This window comes from Artemia sp. Qi Xiang Cuo, chromosome 21, assembly GCF_049724085.1.
Source record: "Artemia sp. Qi Xiang Cuo chromosome 21, ASM4972408v1, whole genome shotgun sequence".
Classification (NCBI taxonomy): Eukaryota; Metazoa; Arthropoda; class Branchiopoda; order Anostraca; family Artemiidae; genus Artemia; species Artemia sp. Qi Xiang Cuo.
This window is the reverse complement of record NC_142814.1, coordinates 31845921-31862188: the sequence shown is the minus strand read 5'-3', so window position 1 is coordinate 31862188 and position 16268 is coordinate 31845921. Positions and strand designations below refer to the sequence as shown.

The 16268-nt window shown below is 34.1% G+C and overlaps 1 protein-coding gene across 1 annotated transcript in view; it reads left to right on the top strand.

Moving 5' to 3' along the window:
* The window catches only part of LOC148939452 (uncharacterized), a 50411-nt gene extending 39989 nt beyond the window's left edge, over window positions 1–10422 (top strand). The window contains exons 4-5 of the mRNA XM_089106878.1: window positions 753–890; window positions 10301–10422. Coding sequence (XP_088963004.1) covers window positions 753–890; window positions 10301–10422 — 260 coding nt within the window. The remainder of the gene's footprint in view (window positions 1–752; window positions 891–10300) is intronic.
* Window positions 10423–16268: the final 5846 nt, after the last annotated feature.

Below are 16268 nucleotides of genomic sequence, written 5' to 3'. Positions count from 1 at the left end.
CTAAAAAAGTAATATTTGCAATGACTTGTTGTCCCAGTCGAGTAACGTGTCGTTCTTTTACCATAGGAAACCATTGGTCTCACGTTCGATTCTTACATCAAAGACAAATTTCATAAAATCAATTGAACACTGCCTGGAAGCTAAGAAATGTGTCGTTGGAAAGGAAAACATGCCACCTCCTATAATTGTAGTTAACAATAACACCATCTATGAATTTGGTTTTGGCGGGACAGTACACCACTTAAAGTAATAGGCCGCTTGTATTTGAAGTTTCTACTATTTTCGGCGGTCATGAACTTTTTCCTTCAAGGTTTACGCCAGACAAATAATACTACTTATAGTTCGAGGAATACTTGAGTTTCGATAACTTCCGATTTTGGTTCTTGGAAAGGGTAAGGATAGGAGAGATACCTAAAAGAAGATTTTTCACCAGTTTTTGCTATCTATATTATTGAATTCAGATTTCTTGACGGGCTGATTTATCAAAGTCGTTTTGCCAAAGTTCCTTAGTTGGTGGAAGGGTAGATAATTTTCTAACATAATTTACTTGTGATTGATTGACTGTACCCAAATAAATATATTTTTATATTTTCAAGTTATACCAGAGAGCGTTTAGCAATAGTAGATAAGGATAATAGCTGGTGGAGCTTGCTTTAGCTTCCCTGATTCCCGTAGTTCTGTCCCAAAACAATAAAAAAAGTGGAGGTCTCTTTCCTTAATAGGTACTCGTTTGTACTTAGCATACATTTTAGGTTCATCATTAGGGGAATACTGCGATGGAAGCAGTGAATGTATTGCCATGCTGGACCACACAATATGCAATGATACGAATTTTTGTGATTGTGGCTATAACTACTGTCGATCAGAAGATAAATGTGTGCTCTGTCCAGGTAAGTAAAAAAAAAAACAAATATGGAGAAGTGTGTTTAAACATACTGAAATCCGAAGTCAGAAGACACTTTTTCCAAGTTATGCCAGAATTGGATATAGAAAATCCATTGTTAGGAAAATTATGCCAAAAAAATAAAAATAAACGGAGTTAGGCAATTTTGTTCTAAAGTGGCTAATGCTGACAACATATAAAAAGCTGTATAATTGTAAACTTTCTATTGTTTCTGATATCTTACTTAAACAAATGCACCTGGCCTAACTGGATGAGGAATGAGGATAAAATTTACAACTAGACTTAAATTGCTTGAACAGCATAGTCTTCGACAACCTTTAATTAGCTTCACTGGAAATTGCTGCAAGACTTCGTTTTTATTTAGCATCTTAGCAATCAATTACACTCATTAATTGTCGATCCCTTTGCACTTTTTAAGTGTCATGACTTAGGACGATTTTTTTCTGGAAAAAAAAAATGATAGGACGTTTATTGAAGATAATCTTTCAAAGTTATTTTTTGTTTTAAATTGAATTCATTCTCTATTCTCCGACACGAAATCAATGTGTTGATTTTTAAGACGCATCAAGTAGAAACACTAAGGCTTTATTACAGGTCCAGAACATAAGGCTCTTATTAAATAAATATAGCATGTGCAAGCCAAAGCGACGGTATATTTACCTCAAAGCATCACGCCTATTATGTATTATCGATATTTTCGATGGTATGACCAATTTGATTCTGTCTGTCATTGAACGATCGGTTCCATTGTAACTGAATCACCGTCCAACTGAACCCCAAACAACTGAACCCCTGTAACTGAACAACCGTGCAACTGAACCACCGTGCAACTGAACCAACGTACAACTGAACCCCCGTCCAACTGAACCCCCGTGCAACTTAACACTCGTGCTACGGAACCCTCATGCAACTGAACCCCCTTTAACTGAACCCTCGTGCAACTCAACCCCAGTGCAACTCAACCCTATTTAACTAAACCCCCTTGTAAGTGAACCACCATGTAACTGAGCCCCCGCGCAAGTGAACCACCGTAAAACTGAACCACCGTGCAACTGAACCACCGTGCAAATGAACCACCATCAAACTGAACCCTCGTGTAACTGAACCCTCGTGCAACTCAACCACCGTACTTACATTGGGTAAAACACAAGTCAGAATCTTTACGTGTTCAACTTTATTGGAATTCTTTGCTTTTTAAAGTCTTTATACAAATTACTGTCAAGAGGATTTATAATAATGCTCTGTTTTGTTGTCACAAAAACAACGAAAATCGGACGTCATAAACTCTTAAATCCAGATTTATTTCTCTTTCTTACGTCTATTAATGGGGGTTCCCTTCACCCTGTCACTTTCTACGCGTCTAAGCGTTTACCCCCCTCCCCGCGGAAAATTTTCCCTCCTCCACCCACGGAAACCCCATCACCTGTAAAATACCCCCCTTGCGGAAAATATGGTTTTCAAAATTTAAAAATCTCGTGTTATTTTTTAGTTTAATTGAGAAGTTCTAAGGGAATTGGAAAAGAGGAATCTATGTGTAAATCTTGCCCCCCCCGCCCCTCCGTGCAAATACTTTCTTCTCATGAAAGATCTTCCAGCAAACCCCCACACAAAAAATTTCCGTATGTTTCCCAATGACAAATACTATCTGAAAGCAGTAGACAAATAAAAAAAACTTAAAAAGGAACTGAAACTTCTGCAATGGGGTTATCTGATTGTTTTGTAGCTGGAAAGAGAGGGAGATACCTCAAAGGATGCATTTTGATGCCAAAACATCTCAGCTCTCATTGAGCCTTCAAATAAATACAGAATTAGCTCTTAGGGAGAGACGACAGGAGGATGGAGGTAGAAATTGTTTGATAATCCCCAGGCATTTCTAGTCTTTTTTTATAAGACGAAAGGGAATGGAGACTAACAAACCGCAAGAGGTTTTTTTTTGGGGAGGGGGGAGATTTTCACGGATAGCTATTTTCTGGGAGAGGGGGTATTTTCTTTGAGGTGTTATTTTCCGCGGGGAATTTTCCTTAAGGGATGTTTTTTGCGGGGGGTGGGGGGTAACCGGCGGCTCTCACCGTCTGCATACTGTAATTGTTTTTTACCACTTTGCTTATTTTGTTGTTTTCATTTTGTGGTATTTCCTACGCTTGTAGTTGTTTATCGTTTGGTTTGAAAAAGGTTAATTACCCGCTTCGATGGAGCCGACACAAAAGCTACTTTCTCTTCGTGTTTGGGAACTTTTGGTTTGATTTTTTTTTTTATCTCACCGTCTGCATACTGTAATTGTTTTTTACCACTTTTTTTTATTTTGTTGTTTTCATTTTGTGGTATTTTCTACGCTTGTAGTTGTTTATCGTTTGGTTTGAAAAAGGTTAATTACCCACTTCGGTGGAGCCGACACAAAAGCTACTTTCTCTTCGTGTTTGGGAACTTTTGGTTTGATTTTATTTTTTTTTTCTTACGTTGTTTTATCAGGCCTTTCCTGAACAATGAGTAATAAAAATCTGTGCTGAAAATATCGGAACTTTGAGAATTTAGATAACAAAAAAGATCACTTTTTGTTGCACTTTCTTTAAATTAATCAAAAAGATTCTTTCGAAAAATAATTTTTCAAATAAAAATAAAGAGCCACATTGAACCAAAGACTAGCATAAATAAATTCCTATCATAATTCAAACCCAAAAATGATAAGAAACTACGGTACTGTTTCGCTTAATAGTACACAGCGGCTATAGACAGTCGAATTAATGCCGTAATGGAGACCCGTAAGCGGGTAATTGTTATCTAAATTAATTAAAAAAAACTTTCCGAAAAATAACTTTTTCAAAGAAAAATAAAGGCCATTTTAAACCTAAGCTCAGTAGATACAAACACCTTTTAAAATTCAAACTTAAAACGACCAGAAATTATTATTAAAGAATGAAACCCAAAACGAACAGAAATTAAATAAACAATCATAGCAAAAACATACAACCAGTAATAATATAAATGAATAAATGGAACTTGAAGTGAGTAATACTTAGATTGACTATGAAAATCAAGCTTAAAACAAAAAAATATTTTCCTATTGAATCGAAAATGAAACGGAAAAAGAACAGAAATTAAAGAAACGAGCAATGTAAAAACTAACTTAATATAGATATTAATGTAAATTAATATATAAATCTTAAAACGAGTGAAACTTAAATTAAATATGCAAATCAAGCTTGAAACGAACAAAAATCGCTGAAAAAAAGAGTTTGAGTATTACCTCCTTCTCTCACTGTAAAAGTCTAAAACCTAGTGCGTCATTGGCGCTTTACTGAAAACCAATTTTATGACAAATATTTTCTATTGTACTTAATATTAAAATAAACATTAAAATTATAGTGACATTTTGAACTGATGAGCTTTCAGCAATTAATATCAATATACATCAAATATTCAGTTTAATTTATTAGATCTTTTTAAAGTTGCTCAAGACGAATATAGTTTCACTACAAACAAGTGTTTGGATGCTGCCTCCTTTCTTAACTGTAAATAAAAACCAAAAGCCTACTGCGTCATTGGCGCTTAACTGAAAATGAATTATATTATAAAAATTTTCGTTTCCAGTTCTTAAAGCATTGAAAATAAAAATAAAATTACAGAGAAATAAATTCTTCAACTGATTGATCTTTCAACAATTAATATCATTGTACATCAAATATTCAATTTGATGTTGTTTATACTTTCCAAGACCGTTCAAGACGCATATAGTTTTTAGTAAAGCGCCAATGACGCAGTAGGTTTTAGACTTTTACAGTGAGAGAAGGAGGTCATACCCAAACTCTTGTTTGTAGTGATTTTTGTTCGTTTCAAGCTTGATTTGTATATATTCAATTTAAGTTTCACTCGTTTTAAGATTTATATTAATTTATATTATATATTAATTTTGCATTATTGTAAAATATATTAATTTACATTAATATCTATTGTGTGTTTGTTTGCATTGATTGCTTATTTAATTTCTGTTCGTTTTAAGTTTCATTTATACTTCAATAGGAAAATGTTTTTTTCGCTTTAAGCTTGATTTTCAAATTCAATCTAAGCATTACTCGCTTTAAGATCTATTTATTGATTTATATTATTACTTATTGTATGTTTTGCTATGATTGTTTATTTAGTTTCTGTTCGTTTTGGGTTTCATTTATTCTTTAATAGTAATTTCTGGTCGTTTTGAGTTTTAATTTTAAAAGGTATTTGTATCTGCTGAGCTTAAGTTTAAAATGGCCTTTACTTTTCTTTGAAAAACTTATTTTTCAGAATTTTTTTTTTATTATTTTTGTTCGTTTTTGATTGCAAAAAGTTTCAAGTTTTTAAAAATCCTTATTTCAAAACAAACTTTAAAAAAATCAAATATTCATCAAAGTACCAAAACTGGTATCAAAGTAACAAAATCAAAGTGAAAAAATAGGTTTGTGGCAACTTCGGAGTTTTTATTATCTGATGTTTCAACTATTTTCAACAAAATGGCTATCTCGAAATTTTTATCGGATGGGTTTGGGGAAAAAGGGCTTGGGAGGTTTCTAATTAACCTTCGTTCTCTTTTGACTCTTTAAAAGTGAACTAGAACTTTCTATTTTCAATCAAATGAACCCTCTCTGAAGTTTATACGAGTATCCTTTCTATAAGAACCATATATATCTCCAGAGTATAACTTCCAACGCTTTTCCCTGGGCCGCGGAGGGTTGTGTCGACCCCGAAGTTTTAATAACTTTTGACCCTTTTTTTTTATCGCAGTACATGCCATTGAGCTGGAACCTACGCAAGAACTGAAGTTTGGTTAATGCTAATGAAATAAAACAAAATAGGATGAAAATATAATTGTTTAGAAACAAATTCCGGCTGTATATTTGAACATTAGGGGTGAAGGATAAAGCATAGCATATATTAAATACGCAACCTAACCTAGGTACCTTTTTTCCCCCTAAACCCAAAAAACAAAAGTTTAAACATTGTAAACGCAGTGACAAACCACGGTCTGCAATCCAATTCTCTATTGAAAGAAACCCGTTTGACTACATTCTTAAGCATCTTCCCTATATAATATATCGCTTGGGTTCCAGCTAATTGACAAGTACCGACATTGCTTTTATGCCCTTTCGAAAATCTTCGCGCAAATAATATTTTTTTAAATTAAAACATCCTCTAAACGTTCCTTAAAAGTTTCACTTTAATACTCTTAGCGTTATTAGTTACAGTAATCGTAGTAGTAATATTAGTAGCATGTACATGGAGCCTTCTGGCTAGCTTGAAGTCCACCACCCACAACTTATCCTGAAAGGTCTAACTTATTAATCGAAGCCGTTCTTGAGATATTTCAGTGTAACCCTTTTGAGAATGTGCATAATCATAGTCAATTTGATTCAGTTCAATATCCGCCAAAATATTCCTTGACAGCTTCACCTTAATACCCTTAGCTTGCGTATTAGCAGTAGCAGAATTAGTAGCAGTATGCACATAGTCCCTTTTATTTTCTTCAACACACCAAACTGTCCCAAGGATATTGCTGATGCGCCCTTTGGCAACCTGTATACAGATGGAGTGATGCGATTCAGTTTACCTTCCGCCCTCAATATTCCCTGAAAATTTCACCTTTACACCGTTCATTACCGTTAGGCACAGCTGTAATGGTAGTCCCAGTAACAGTCTTAGTAGTAGTATTATTAGTAATAGCACTAATGCTAGTAGAAGCAGTAGTATTAACATATTGCCTTTTGGTCAGCTGAAGATTCCCCACCCTATTATTCCCGCAAATACATCCAATCTAAATTTTATTTAAAACAGTTCAAAGGTTAAATAACTATACATTAGTTAAATAACTATGGTTCATAATCATCCTATAGTGTTTTACCCAATGTAAGTACGGTGGTTGAGTTGCACGAGGGTTCAGTTGTACGGTGGTTCAGTTGAACGGGGGCTCAGTTACACGGGGGTTTAGTTACACAAGGGTTTAGTTAAATGGGGTTCAGTTGCCCGGTGGTTCAGTTACACGAGGGTTCAGTTGCAGGGGGTCCGGTTATACGGGGGCTCAGTTGCACGGTGGTTCAGTTACACGGTGGTTCAGTTACAGGGGTTTAGTTGCTTGGGGTTCAGTTATACGGTGGTTCAGTTACACGCACACCGAATGATCACCACGTAAACGCTTTATCACTAATTGCAAAATTAGTCACTACGTTGTACTATTATTCATAAATAGGGGCTATGAGATTTTAGAGGAGCCCAGGGTACATCTTATACATCCAATAATTGGCTACACATTAAAGTTTTTTGCGTGATTCTGTTTCAAACAATGTGCCAAATATATGACTTCCAGCCTACCTAAAGAAAGATACAAAATGACTACTTTTAAGGTAAAAAAAGCTGATGGTCCTTAGTTCTCGGAAAGAAATTAAAGCGAGAAATGGGGTCTGAAGGTCCTCTCTTTACCTCAATTATGCATACTTAAACCATTGCGTGATTCCAGTCCCAACAAGATAAAATGTAACTTAATTTTCTACTAAAAAGTTGACAGGAGGACAAGAGAAGGGTTTTGATTCTATTAGACTGTGCAATGAGCCACTTTGTCCTTTAATCATGGTTGTTTAAAAATCCTTGCATGATTCCGGGTCAACTAAGGCAAAACATGTCCACCTTTCTGCTGAGAAGTTGTCAGTGGGAGGAAGAGTGACGTAGAAGAGCCAAGGATTGACTCTTTTTCCCCAGTTACACTGATTGAAGATCCTTGTCTGACTCCACTTCAAACCAGGCATTTTAAGGCTATATTTCCACAAAAACGGGTGGGGAGAGGGCAGGAGGAGGAACCAAAGGCTCACTTTGAACCTTCTGTTCAGTACTAATTGAAGATCCTAGCGTAATTCTTGTTCATGCAAGGCGCTACATGCCTAAGGTTTTACTAAAATCTAATGGTGAAGAAAGAGATAGAGGTTAGGGGCTCGATTAGGTCCTACAGTTATTCAAATAGAAGATTCCTAAGCAATTCCAGTTCAAACAATATGCAATATGCCTACATTCTGCAAAAAAAGTTGAAAATGAGATGGGTATGGGTGGGGGGTCGGACGGACCCTTGATAAAAGTAAAATCATCCTTTTCGGGCCCAGGCAGAAATTACACAGCTTTCCAAAATGTAATATGCTATTTCTCAATTTGAACTAAGTTCGAAACTATCCGTAAAACCGCAAAGGTAGGACCAAAATCACTTTCTCGCAAGAGACTAAAATGGGCGGCATGGAAAAGAGAAAAAAACAAAGAATTTTTGGAAAAACCAGTTTGCTCTCGCAGCAAAATGAGTAGAATGTACAAGTTCAGCTAACGGTTGAAAATACCTCATTATATTTTATTTTTTTATTGAAGCACAAGATGCTTGGGATTGATTGTAGTATTTTTTTTTCTCGTATTTCTTTTTGAATCTTTAGTACTCTAACGCATACGACAAACTATATACAGTCACAAATAAGTAAACACTTTTCTGACCCTTAGAGAAGGGAGAATGAAAGAATTTTCTTCAGAGAGATGGGGTAAATAAAAAAAAAGAAATATAAACATATTTTTAATTTCTCAGGCGATCCTTTGAACTAATCTCGGAGAATACTGGTATGCTGTTGGGTTCATAACGGGGATCGAAGTTTGACTTTGGTGCTTATTTAAAACCAGATAGTTTTATCTCAATTATATCAATTTTCTTCATCATTGAAAATATCTTCAAATAGATAAAAAAGATGATAAAAAATGCTTTCAGACGGATCATGCAGCAGGGAGTATTATATATATATATATATATATATATATATATATATATATATATATATATATATATATATATATATATATATATATATATATATATATATATATATATATATATATATATATATATATATATATATATATATATATATATATATATATATATATATATATATATATATATATATATATATATATATATATATATATATATATATATATATATATATATATATATATATATATATATATATATATATTTTAATTTATTGAGAAGTAAAATTTGTAATACGGACTCAAGGTTTTGGCAACTTTAGCTGTTACTCAGAATGTCAGGTGCTTGGGGATGCTGGAACTCTCCAGTAACGCAATATCCATCAGCAGTTGAAATCTAGAGACTAAGTTGTTTTATTGCTTCTGTTGGGCCGATTCTACCGTACATTTTCAAACATAGACATAGACATTTTCAAACATAGTTTAAACATCCAAAATCCCACAGATCAATTCCGTTCTGAGCACTTGCGTAAGACTAGGAGAATTAGGGCGTTCGATGGTTATCAATAATGATTGGTTACTAGCTCTTTTTATCCAATCACGATTTTTTCAGTCGGAGCTGCTCAGCATACTCTGCGATGTTTTTTTTTTATTTCCTGCGTTGGCCGCCAACGACTGAATATTAACTGAAGAGTCCTTTATGGTTTTGATTCTTTGTCCAGTCAACATTAGCATCCAAAGGGATTACGTAGATTCCAAAGAAGTTTGGGATGAAACTAGTTGATAATTAACTTTCTTTTTTTTTTTACTGCTCCATTTACCCATGATCCGATTTGTGTAAGAAAAACCACGGCTACATGAGCCCAGAGCTGTGAATCAATGGTCAGAAACGAAACAGAAAATTTGCCACAGTTTCAATTTACTATGGTCCCTTTGATTACTTATTAAACAAAAATGTAGTGTTTTCTTTTCTAAGACTGATTTATGATGATGCTTGTTTTAGCTAACTGCAAGAAATATATCGTATAGCATTTAAAGTGCCTGAAACGATGGGGGATTCATCTGATTTTTTTTTGCAGGAATCCTGTAAAGCAAAGCACCCCCGTCTAAGATGTAAATGCAAGTCAGAGTAAGCTTTTCCCCAAATAGTACCAATTCCTGAAAGTCGCTTTATAGCTTTTGCCAGCTTTGGTTTATTTGGCTTGTTGAATGTACCAAAACTTGTTGTTTTGCCTTTGGCACGTTCCGAAATCTAAATAAAAGTGGGGGAATTAGCAACGGAGGAATTTTCCGGGTGGGGGTCTACGGGGTAGAATTTCTCGTGGGAATTTCAAGGGGAATTTTTAGGGGGGGGGGGCAAATGGCTCCCAGAGTTTTCGGTCATGGTAATCCCAATGGTGCACTTTTTGTTTTGATCTGACGCCATATTTCCATAAACTTGCTTTCGAAATAAAATTTAACTATTAAGATTAACTTAGATACTGGTTACTGTTCCTGAATCAGCTGGAAATTATAATTTTCTTGCTTGCAATTTTTTTTAAGGGATTTTTGATTTTTGGTTATTATTGGTCGTGGTTCGTTATCTACTCGGTTGCAGCTACCGCTGCAACCATGATATCCCATCAAATGTTTTATTTTCAGGCCTTGGTGAAAATTGCTCTCTATCTTCGGAATGTTCAGGATCAGGAGTGGCTTGCAACTACGACACAACTATCTGCGAATGCAAAGAAGGATATTCTGCATACAGTGGTTTCTGTGTGTAAGTTCTTGTCCTGTCTTTATGTATTATTCTACAGAATCATGGCGGTTAACCTAAACTGCACAAGCCCAACTATAATCACACATATTGATAAAAATAGTTTTAACTTATGAATGATCCAAGCCATTCATTTACTTTAACGTCTATCTATGCACTATAGAAGCGGAAATTGAAATAGCAAGAACTTGGGCTGAAAATCCTTCATCATTATTAATTGGCTCCCAAAAATTGTCTACTAATACTATGACTCCGAGCCTCAGATATTGCTCAAACAAATGAGAATTCCTTTTTTATATATAATTATATTTTAAATAGTGACTCTAGTTTCAACTGTTATTCTAGTTGCCAGTAAATCTTTATCAATAATGTCCTTTTTTCAGACACATCCTAAAAAATCACTCGTTTCATAAAAGGAAAACTTGTATTGGGGTGGACCACAAAATGACACTGGCCAATCCAATAAATTAGATTTCATATCAACTGGCTTTTTTATTGGCTGAAATGTTTATTGATTAGCCAATTCCATTATTCTTTTAAAACACTCAACAGATTGCTTAAAGAATTACCAGAATTTGTTAAAATTTTTATTTATTCTTTAAGTTCCTATATTTTGAATTAAGTAGAATAAAAAAAAGAAAAGGCTTAGCGAATAAAAGTGTCATTTAAAATAGTAAAGTTAAATTAAAAGTCAATAATGTTATTATTCTAAGAAATGTTTTTTTCTTTCCAGTAGCTTTGAGCAATTTTGCGATTTTCTTCTTGTTTTTACTGATGTTTTGACAAATTCAAAAAAAGACACTATTCGAAATATAAATTGCTTTCAACAGATAGGAAATGACAATCTAGCTTTTTGAGGGCTTAAGAGGTAGGCAGCCCCACTTTCATTGATAAGTCTAGTTTGTTTATATTTTGCTGCTTTTCCTTGAATTGCTTTGGGACATCATTTCTGTTCTTTTCTGTTCTTTTTAGGCTTTAATTTATGCACTTGTTGTAATTTCTGTTCGTTTTGATGTTTGAATTATTCCATTACTGTCTTCTTTACTGACCATAGGGCTCAATTTTGCTCCTTGTATGCTGCTTTTGCTCTGAATTGCTTTGGGACATCATTTCTGTTCTTTTCTGTTCTTTTTAGGCTTTAATTTATGCACTTGTTGTAATTTCTGTTCGTTTTGATGTTTGAATTATTCCATTACTGTCTTTTACTGACCATAGGGCTCAATTTTGCTCCTTATGCTGCTTTTCCTTGAATTGCTTTGGGACATCATTTCTGTTCTTTTCTGTTCTTTTTTGGCTTTAATTTATGCACTTGTTGTAATTTCTAGTTCGTTTTGATGTTTGAATTATTCCATTACTGTCTTTTACTGACCATAGGGCTCAATTTTGCTCCTTATGCTGCTTTTCTCCTTGAATTGCTTTGGGGACATCATTTCTGTTCTTTTCTGTTCTTTTTAGGCTTTAATTTATGCACTTGTTGTAATTTCTGTTCGTTTTGATGTTTGAATTATTCCATTACTGTCTTTTACTGACCATAGGGCTCAATTTTGCTCCTTATGCTGCTTTTCCTTGAATGCAGCTTTTGGGACATCATTTCTGTTCTTTTCTGTTCTTTTTAGGCTTTAATTTATGCACTTGTTGTAATTTCTGTTCGTTTTGATGTTTGAATTATTCCATTACTGTCTTTTACTGACCATAGGGCTCAATTTTGCTCCTTATGCTGCTTTTCCTTGAATTGCTTTGGGACATCATTTCTGTTCTTTTCTGTTCTTTTTAGGCTCTAATTTATGCACTTGTTGTAATTTCTGTTCGTTTTGATGTTTGAATTATTCCATTACTGTCTTTTACTGACCATAGGGCTCAATTTTGCTCCTTATGCTGCTTTTCCTTGAATTGCTTTGGGACATCATTTCTGTTCTTTTCTGTTCTTTTCTGTTCTTTTTAGGCTTTAATTTATGCACTTGTTGTAATTTCTGTTCGTTTTGATGTTTGAATTATTCCATTACTGTCTTTTACTGACCATAGGGCTCAATTTTGCTCCTTATGCTGCTTTTCCTTGAATTGCTTTGGGACATCATTTCTGTTCTTTTTCTGTTCTTTTTAGGCTTTAATTTATGCACTTGTTGTAATTTCTGTTCGTTTTGATGTTTGAATTATTCCATTACTGTCTTTTACTGACCATAGGGCTCAATTTTGCTCCTTATGCTGCTTTTCCTTGAATTGCTTTGGGACATCATTTCTGTTCTTTTTCTGTTCTTTTTAGGCTTTAATTTATGCACTTGTTGTAATTTCTGTTCGTTTTGATGTTTGAATTATTCCATTACTGTCTTTTACTGACCATAGGGCTCAATTTTGCTCCTTATGCTGCTTTTCCTTGAATTGCTTTGGAACATCATTTCTGTTCTTTTCTGTTCTTTTTAGGCTTTAATTTATGCACTTGTTGTAATTTCTGTTCGTTTTGATGTTTGTATTATTCCATTACTGTCTTTTACTGACCATAGGGCTCAATTTTGCTCCTTATGCTGCTTTTCCTTGAATTTCTTTGGGACATCATTTCTGTTCTTTTCTGTTCTTTTTAGGCTTTAATTTATGCACTTGTTGTAATTTCTGTTCGTTTTGATGTTTGAATTATTCCATTACTGTCTTTTACTGACCATAGGGCTCAATTTTGCTCCTTATGCTGCTTTTCCTTGAATTGCTTTGGGACATCATTTCTGTTCTTTTCTGTTCTTTTTAGGCTTTAATTTATGCACTTGTTGTAATTTCTGTTCGTTTTGATGTTTGAATTATTCCATTACTGTCTTTTACTGACCATAGGGCTCAATTTTGCTCCTTATGCTGCTTTTCCTTGAATTGCTTTGGGACATCATTTCTGTTCTTTTCTGTTCTTTTTAGGCTTTAATTTATGCACTTGTTGTAATTTCTGTTCGTTTTGATGTTTGAATTATTCCATTACTGTCTTTTACTGACCATAGGGCTCAATTTTGCTCCTTATGCTGCTTTTCCTTGAATTGCTTTGGGACATCATTTCTGTTCTTTTTTCTGTTCTTTTTAGGCTTTAATTTATGCACTTGTTGTAATTTCTGTTCGTTTTGATGTTTGAATTATTCCATTACTGTCTTTTACTGACCATAGGGCTCAATTTTGCTCCTTATGCTGCTTTTCCTTGAATTGCTTTGGGACATCATTTCTGTTCTTTTCTGTTCTTTTTAGGCTTTAATTTATGCACTTGTTGTAATTTCTGTTCGTTTTGATGTTTGAATTATTCCATTACTGTCTTTTACTGACCATAGGGCTCAATTTTGCTCCTTATGCTGCTTTTCCTTGAATTGCTTTGGGACATCATTTCTGTTCTTTTCTGTTCTTTTTAGGCTTTAATTTATGCACTTGTTGTAATTTCTGTTCGTTTTGATGTTTGAATTATTCCATTACTGTCTTTTACTGACCATAGGGCTCAATTTTGCTCCTTATGCTGCTTTTCCTTGAATTGCTTTGGGACATCATTTCTGTTCTTTTCTGTTCATTTTAGGCTTTAATTTATGCACTTGTTGTAATTTCTGTTCGTTTTGATGTTTGAATTATTCCATTACTGTCTTTTACTGACCATAGGGCTCAATTTTGCTCCTTATGCTGCTTTTCCTTGAATTGCTTTGGGACATCATTTCTGTTCTTTTCTGTTCTTTTTAGGCTTTAATTTATGCACTTGTTGTAATTTCTGTTCGTTTTGATGTTTGAATTATTCCATTACTGTCTTTTACTGACCATAGGGCTCAATTTTGCTCCTTATGCTGCTTTTCCTTGAATTGCTTTGGGACATCATTTCTGTTCTTTTCTGTTCTTTTTAGGCTTTAATTTATGCACTTGTTGTAATTTCTGTTCGTTTTGATGTTTGAATTATTCCATTACTGTCTTTTACTGACCATAGGGCTCAATTTTGCTCCTTATGCTGCTTTTCCTTGAATTGCTTTGGGACATCATTTCTGTTCTTTTCTGTTCTTTTTAGGCTTTAATTTATGCACTTGTTGTAATTTCTGTTCGTTTTGATGTTTGAATTATTCCATTACTGTCTTTTACTGACCATAGGGCTCAATTTTGCTCCTTATGCTGATTTTCCTTGAATTGCTTTGGGACATCATTTCTGTTCTTTTCTGTTCTTTTTAGGCTTTAATTTATGCACTTGTTGTAATTTCTGTTCGTTTTGATGTTTGAATTATTCCATTACTGTCTTTTACTGACCATAGGGCTCAATTTTGCTCCTTATGCTGCTTTTCCTTGAATTGCTTTGGGACATCATTTCTGTTCTTTTCTGTTCTTTTTAGGCTTTAATTTATGCACTTGTTGTAATTTCTGTTCGTTTTGATGTTTGAATTATTCCATTACTGTCTTTTACTGACCATAGGGCTCAATTTTGCTCCTTATGCTGCTTTTCCTTGAATTGCTTTGGGACATCATTTCTGTTCTTTTCTGTTCTTTTTAGGCTTTAATTTATGCACTTGTTGTAATTTCTGTTCGTTTTGATGTTTGAATTATTCCATTACTGTCTTTTACTGACCATAGGGCTCAATTTTGCTCCTTATGCTGCTTTTCCTTGAATTGCTTTGGGACATCATTTCTGTTCTTTTCTGTTCTTTTTAGGCTTTAATTTATGCACTTGTTGTAATTTCTGTTCGTTTTGATGTTTGAATTATTCCATTACTGTCTTTTACTGACCATAGGGCTCAATTTTGCTCCTTATGCTGCTTTTCCTTGAATTGCTTTGGGACATCATTTCTGTTCTTTTCTGTTCTTTTAGGCTTTAATTTATGCACTTGTTGTAATTTCTGTTCGTTTTGATGTTTGAATTATTCCATTACTGTCTTTTACTGACCATAGGGCTCAATTTTGCTCCTTATGCTGCTTTTCCTTGAATTGCTTTGGGACATCATTTCTGTTCTTTTCTGTTCTTTTTAGGCTTTAATTTATGCACTTGTTGTAATTTCTGTTCGTTTTGATGTTTGAATTATTCCATTACTGTCTTTTACTGACCATAGGGCTCAATTTTGCTCCTTATGCTGCTTTTCCTTGAATTGCTTTGGGACATCATTTCTGTTCTTTTCTGTTCTTTTTAGGCTTTAATTTATGCACTTGTTGTAATTTCTGTTCGTTTTGATGTTTGAATTATTCCATTACTGTCTTTTACTGACCATAGGGCTCAATTTTGCTCCTTATGCTGCTTTTCCTTGAATTGCTTTGGGACATCATTTCTGTTCTTTTCTGTTCTTTTTAGGCTTTAATTTATGCACTTGTTGTAATTTCTGTTCGTTTTGATGTTTGAATTATTCCATTACTGTCTTTTACTGACCATAGGGCTCAATTTTGCTCCTTATGCTGCTTTTCCTTGAATTGCTTTGGGACATCATTTCTGTTCTTTTCTGTTCTTTTTAGGCTTTAATTTATGCACTTGTTGTAATTTCTGTTCGTTTTGATGTTTGAATTATTCCATTACTGTCTTTTACTGACCATAGGGCTCAATTTTGCTCCTTATGCTGCTTGTCCTTGAATTGCTTTGGGACATCATTTCTGTTCTTTTCTGTTCTTTTTTGGCTTTAATTTATGCACTTGTTGTAATTTCTGTTCGTTTTGATGTTTGAATTATTCCATTACTGTCTTTTACTGACCATAGGGCTCAATTTTGCTCCTTATGCTGCTTTTCCTTGAATTGCTTTGGGACATCATTTCTGTTCTTTTCTGTTTATTTTAGGCTTTAATTTATGCACTTGTTGTAATTTCTGTTCGTTTTGATGTTTGAATTATTCCATTACTGTCTTTTACTGACCATAGGGCTCAATTTTGCTCCTTATGCTGCTTTTCCTTGAA